Source organism: Pistacia vera, unplaced genomic scaffold (assembly GCF_008641045.1).
Source record: "Pistacia vera cultivar Batoury unplaced genomic scaffold, PisVer_v2 Contig883, whole genome shotgun sequence".
In the NCBI taxonomy this organism is placed as follows: domain Eukaryota; kingdom Viridiplantae; phylum Streptophyta; class Magnoliopsida; order Sapindales; family Anacardiaceae; genus Pistacia; species Pistacia vera.
The window spans coordinates 101,926-108,680 of NW_022196760.1; the positions used below are offsets into that span (position 1 = coordinate 101,926).

Below are 6,755 nucleotides of genomic sequence, written 5' to 3' on the forward strand. Positions count from 1 at the left end.
TAGGGTACACTAGGAGTAGATATGACAACTGTTTTTATTTTAATTTGAATCAGAATCTGCCTATGTATCTCTTATTGTATGTGGATGATATGCTGCTGGTGAGTGAGTCTAAGGCTAAAATTCATGAGTTAAAGGGAAAGCTTAGGTCATAATTTGACATGAAGGATCTAGGAAATGCAAAAAGAATACTAGGAATGGACATTACCAGGAACAAGAGTAAACATGAACTAATCATTAGGCAGAAATCATACTTAGAAAAATGTCTAAGTTTGGTATGGCTGATTCAAAACTAGTGTCTATGCCTCTTGCAAACCATGTTGTGTTAAACAAGAGCCAATGCCCTAAAACTGAATCTGACTTAATCAAAATGGAATCTGTTCCCTATGCATATGTTGTTGGATCTATGATGTATGGGATGATTAGTACCAGACTAGACCTGTCCTATTCCATTTCCTTGCTGAGCAGATTTATGGCAAATCCAAGCAGTGACCACTGGACTGCCTTAAAGAGAGTGTTAAGGTATATTAATGGTACTCTCAATGTTGGTTTAAATTTCTATAAAAGGCATAATACACTTGACTTGGTGGGTTTTGTAGACTCTGACTTTGCAGGTGACAAAGACATAAGGAAATCCACCACTTCATATTACTTTACCCTTGGAGGAAATTGCATTAGTTGGAAGTCACAGCTTCAGCCTATTGTTGCTCTCTTATCAACTGAAGCTGAGTACATTGCTATTGTTGATGTGTTTAAGGCAGCTGTGTGGCTGCAAGGTTTGTTAGCTGAAGCAAAGTTGACTGATGGTAAGGTAACTATATTCTCAGATAGTCAGAGTGCAATTCATCTGAGCAAGAATCCAGTCTACCATGAGCGGACCAAGCATGTGGATGTTCGCTTCCACTTTGTCAGGGACTTAGTAACACAAGGGTAATTGATCTCAGAAAAGTATCCACTAAGGATAATCCAGCTAACATAGGAACCAAGGTTGTCTCACCTGCAAAGTTCAAGCACTGCTTGAACCTGCTGCATGTGAGATAACCTGTGAAGATCAGAACTATGAGGGAACTGGTTGGGTTTGCTACACTATGAATTCTCAGCATTCAAGGTGGAGATTGTTGTGAGTGAATGCTGAAACGACGTCGTATTGAGTATTAGTGGAACAGTGTCATTTTGAGACAGCTCCAAGATGATCCTGACTGCTGATTCAGAGAAAATCTAACGGATGAAAACAAGCCATAAATCAACACTATAAAAGGATCGAGTCTTTGCGCAAACTGCAGATCAAAACGCAAGAGAGAGAGAGCCTGTGTTTCGTGTTCTTCGATCTGTTAGGGTTCTTAATTTTCTGGGTTTGATTTCAGTTGTAATCTGTGGGTATCTTGAGTGGTTTTGGATTAATCAGTCAAGAGAAGAACTTCTGTGTTCTTGGTATACGAATTTCCAAGTTAGAGTATTCCTAGGGCAGATTATGGGTTTGAATCAGAGTTATTTGATTTAGGGTTTTTGGGTGTATTCTTGTAATCGTGACTGTAAGCGATGGTTCAATAATCATAGTGCAGCGAACTCCCTTTTCCGGAGTTCAACGTGGATGTAGCTTGCTCAAATAGGGCAAGTGAACCACGGTAAAATCCATGACTATTAAGCTAATATTGGTTGGTTAGTTGGTGGCTGAGCTTTGTGCTGTAAAAAAAATGGAAACCTAAGAAATTTTGTTGAAATTTTTTTACCATGATTAATATGTTTCTTTTGTCCTGGTGTAAAATTTCAATTTAATTAATTAGTTTTTTGGGTATAAAAGCTTGAGGATGCTACCTACAAACTAGTATACATTCATGTGTATATCCGATGTGACATTGTTTTTTATGTCAATTTTCTCATCCCTCGTTATTGAATATCTTAATGAATGATTTATCATATTACTCTCCCATTCAATTTTTCCATGTCAGTTTTGTTGTATATAGTATTATTTTAGAAAAGTTTGATATCTTCCTGAAATTTCAAAAACCTTCATCAAATATCCCTTATTATATTCCCACAATTTTTGTAAAATGCGTGGAATACTTGTTTAGACCTGAGCTTTTCGCAACACTCACAGAATGGCTTGTTCGTTCTCCTGGTTCTTTCTTTAGCCGGTTGTATGGTCCTCCCTGATGGGACCCAATAAGGCTTTGATTCTTGGTCTGGCTAAACTTGCTTTACATAGAGATAACAAATTAGCTAAGTCTTCAAGTCTGTTGTCTACCTCAAGAATATTCCCCTCATTTGTGTCAAGTCCATGGGGGAAAATTTTGCTTATTCCCCCATTGGCCATTTCTTGAAACTTCTAGTGTCGATATCCTCCTCTTTACCCCATAAAGCCTTAGCTTTTTGCCTCCCATTACTCCACTCTAGTATCTAGCTTCTCCAATTACTGTGGTTTTACTTCTTCTTTTGCTATGATCCTCATTTCTCAATCCCATCTCTTCCATAGCATCAATGTCTAGTCTGTTTCAATTCCCTTTGTAACCGAACACTTCCTTATTTTTGCCTATTCAACTATGTCTTAATAATAGCTAATTTTCATATAAATGTGTTCTCAAAACTTTTATCATGCTATGCATTCCATCTAGCTTGAACTCTATGCTTGAATTGATGATTTGTCACTTGTGTAAGCTATATTGTCTCATATCTGAAAGCACTGGACCGTAACCAGAACATTGAATCTAAAAATGGACAGTAATCAAAAGTCATTCTAGAAGTGCTTCCTGTCAATGAAACATCCCCTCTCTTCACCAAAAGAAAAAAGAACCCTATAAATCTTTAGCAGGTAGTTTTTTTTTTCTTTTGCTGGACCAGGTAAGTTCTATCTTCAAGGCTTGATCTATCTTAATGTAGCGAAGCCTCTACACTGGAATCTTCTCCCTGTAGATTTTTCTTGAGTAAGAAATTTACCAGCTTTAATGATTACCCCTTACACAAGTCCGGACTGCATAAGACATGAGACCAACTAGCTGCTTTTTAATCTCATCCAGTTCAGTGGGTTGGGCCCATAAACCCCAGTCAGTCACCACTCTTGGTATAGTGGATTGAGTTTTGATGGAAATAGAGAACTTCACCAATACTATTATCTAATACATTGATCATCTTGGGGTCACTTTCCTTGGCCTCTTTGCTTCCCTTCTACTGCTACTTGTTTTTGAATCCTGACTTCTTCAACATCTTTTATTGTACTTGAAGCGTTTGTGCTAACTACTAGTTATAACTTCCTCTTATTGCCACTTTCCATATTCCTCATCTTTCTTTCAAACTATTGACAATCGAATGAACCTGGTATGAGTTTCCTTCACCTTGATTTTAGCTTCCTTTGGACAGAACCTATCAATCGTGTCCTCGTGTATCTCTATGAATCGACCACATCTATTTTCTTTGCAGATATTCACCTTAGACATGGTAGGATGAATTTCCTCTCAATCTTTCTTTACGGATTGTTCTTTCTACTATTCACATTAGGATTCGTTAAATTATTGAGCATGTATCTTTTTCAAAACTGTTCTTTTTCTTTACTCAAGCTACAGTTGATATACTGCTTTGCTATCTTGGAAGTGCAATAGTCTGTGGGATCTCTTGAATTAGTGCTCAAGGCTTTCTGGATGTCTTTCCCATTCATCAATTAGCATTGTACCCCTTGCCACCCATTTTCTTGTTTCACAAGCCTACTTATACCTTCTTAACACATGTGCACATGATTTATTCCTGTTAGTTCTAATATCTCCATACGAGCTGGCTGGAATTTTTGTACAGTCTTTCAAAATTGTTCTCATCTTTATTAATGTCTCTTAAGGTCTCTGTGACTTTCATCCTCCATCCCCCCAATAGTTCCATGTACAATAGTTCTTTGCACAGTTGTTTTCCACTTGCAATTTCTGATTATGCTAATTATGGTCCTTTCCTGTTATTTTTTCCTGACACACCTGTAAGAAGACTGAAGATTCTAAAGAAATTAGTTTTAGGTTTCTCTAAATAGTTTATGATATCTTCTTTCTATGCAGTTCAACATCCCCTCCTCCACTTACTGTGTAGCTTTATATCTATTTTACTCATTTTTTTAAGTTACAAAATGGAGTAAATAACAAACCTACTCATGATTGATATGCAAATTTATAGCTTAATGTATGATTCTCAAGTAAAGCTCAAAGTTTTTTATTTTTCACGTATATAAATGATTAGGATGTATAGAAGCTCAATAGTGTGAAAAACATGAAATGGAGGGTTATTTTAGAAAGTCTAAAACGATTGCCATAATAGTGCTTAAATAAAATTTTCATTTTGCACAAACTGGAACTCTTTTTTGATGTGAAAAGTTAATAGTCTTTGATGTGAAATTGTTGCGAACCTACTCTGTTTTGTTTACTCAACATCCACATTTTTCCACATCAAGTTACCTCAAACAGTGATTGTAAATAATCTATTCAGAATCTCAATATGTATTCTTGGAAAATCTGAGTTACATTCAAGTATGGATACAACCCAAATACCAGAATTTAATTAACAAACAGCAAGGAAATAAATAACTAATTAACCTGGACTTCGAGGGCCAGCTCCCTCCCCTTTTTCTCAATTCTTCTCTGATGCCTTTTTACCTCTGCTGCTCCCTTTTATTCACCTCCTTCCCTAACGAATTTCAGTTTCAGCCTCTTAATCTGTTGCCACCTGTTGATTCCACCTTTTTGCTCTCTCACACTTAGTTGTTTTCCTTTATCACATTGATTCCCTGCTGCCTCTTCCCACGCTTCTTATTATAAACCCTCACTTCACGTGTTGTATCAGAAATCCACACCTGAAATGCTTCATAGTCTTTGAGCTCAATGTTGTGTATTAGTCCATAAAAACAAAATTGTGTGAATTTAATATGAGTGTGTTTGTTATAATTAAAAACTAAGATTGATTTGACCTAAGGTAACAAAAAAATTGGCCAAGAGAAATGGAACCCTATTTATTGGCTAGGAGATCTCGTGTATTTTTGGTTTCTTGGCCCTATTTTGGGCTATTAGTTATGATTCTTCAATTAGGCATTATGTTTTTTTTTTTTTTTTTTTGAGTGTTCAGAGGAGCCTTTAGTAATCTAGGGGTTTCTTTTAGACAATAAGAGCATACACATTTTTTAGCAGTATGACTATCACATGAGATAATTTCTCAGTGGCAAGGATGAGAAAATTCAATCTCTATGACACATAGGAAAATTCTCATGATTAGGATAATTCACTATCCTATGGAATATCACTCATGATATATCTCATGTTCGACATGAGTATATCCATGATACATCTTTTTACTTTAATCTCATAGACCAACCTCAAAGACATTTATCATTGCTATTTCCTATTTATCTTCGATTCTTTCAAGGTTAAGTGTATGGTCACAAGGGTTTCCTATCTTGGCTCCTATAGGTCTAAGATAGTTTAGTCAACTCTTGATACAATAATGTAGACCAATAAATTATTCTTACTGCATTAAATATAAAGCTTTGTTTCTTAATGTTTATGTCTTTTCCATTTTGTCACGCTTTAGTCTCTTCAAGTGTGTCTCTCCTCCCTGTAATAATAGATAAACTAAAATAAAAGACCCACTTCAAATAGAAGAATTTTCAATTTGGGAACAGACTTGGTATTCTTAAATTTTATTTCATCAAACTCAAATTTGGTTGCCAATGTTTAGATATATTGGACATAGTTCAAAATTTCTGCATATTCTGAGTTAAGATCTTACTTAGATTCTTTAAATTCACAAATTTTCTGATTGGCCTTTAATTTCGGCCCTGTTGATTTCAATGTTAATTCTCAAAACTGTGTACATTTGAATTTCAGTCAAGGAGTTTGGTACTGAGAGCCAAAACAAAAGCTATCGTCCAGTTTTCTTTAGAAAGGTTAGTGACAAAAGATTTCCTTGTTGATGTAAATCATTGTTCTGTTTATGTAACTATCACGGTTATAATTCTTCTGATCCTGGAATTTTTTCAGGAGTTTAGAAAAATCTCTTCACAGAGCATCTCGCCAGCAGAATAAGTTAAATCCTGCTTTCGAGAGGGTGATATTCAGTATGATATTTTTGACCTTATGTTGGTGAAGCTTTACTTGTAATTTATTGATTTTTAAATTATGTAGGTTGCTGTTTTCGAGGAAATAATTAAGGGTGTGAAGGTAAGAAGCGTATGTTGCTCTTCTATTCATATTGTTTCCCATTTTCAAATCTGGGCAAGGAATCAAGTATATATTTCTTTAAAGCTAAAACATAAATAAAAATCCTTTTGCAGGAAGTAATATTCAACATGGAATGATGTTATTTTCATCCCTCCTGTTTTGATGTTTCAACAGTCCCCCCACCCAGCCATAGCAACTGGAGAGGCTTAGGTGATGATATTTTCAGACTAAATTCTCAAATTTTTATGCAATTCTTGTCTTTTGCAATTTTATCTTTTGTCATTACTGCATCATATAAATGAGACATTTCTAAAGTTGTGGATAAATTTGATGTTAATTAGAAATTACTAGTGCAAAACTTGTACCATATCACCGTTAGTTTTTGTTAGATTTTGATTAGTTATACATTACCCTTATCTACTTCTTATCTGATTGGAGATTTATATATAAAAAGTAATATTTACATACAATTCTGTATCGAAGCTTTTTGCTATTCATCTTTTATTGTTACACCATTCACCCCTGTTAATATAGTGACTTTTTGAGTTTCATGTTTCATTTATTTTGTGCTATATCATA

At 35.1% G+C, this 6,755-nt stretch overlaps 1 protein-coding gene across 1 annotated transcript; it reads left to right on the forward strand.

Moving 5' to 3' along the window:
- The first annotated feature begins 259 nt into the window (after window positions 1-259).
- On the forward strand, window positions 260-6,313 carry LOC116119358 (secreted RxLR effector protein 161-like). The gene is made up of 5 exons (XM_031405296.1): window positions 260-808; window positions 5,844-5,902; window positions 5,997-6,063; window positions 6,141-6,176; window positions 6,290-6,313. The coding sequence occupies exons 1-5, from the start codon at window positions 260-262 to the stop codon at window positions 6,311-6,313; spliced, it is 735 nt and encodes a 244-aa protein (XP_031261156.1).
- The last annotated feature ends 442 nt before the right edge of the window (window positions 6,314-6,755 follow it).

Excerpts from the sequence above, each read along its gene's own strand:
- LOC116119358 (XM_031405296.1), top strand. The coding sequence starts at position 260 with ATGTCTAAGTTTGGTATGGCTGATTCAAAACTAGTGTCTATGCCTCTT. Across the intron at positions 809-5,843 it reads CAAAGTTGACTGATGGTAAG|TCAAGGAGTTTGGTACTGAG; the intron begins GTAACTATATTC and ends TTTGAATTTCAG. Across the intron at positions 6,064-6,140 it reads TAAATCCTGCTTTCGAGAGG|GTTGCTGTTTTCGAGGAAAT; the intron begins GTGATATTCAGT and ends TAAATTATGTAG.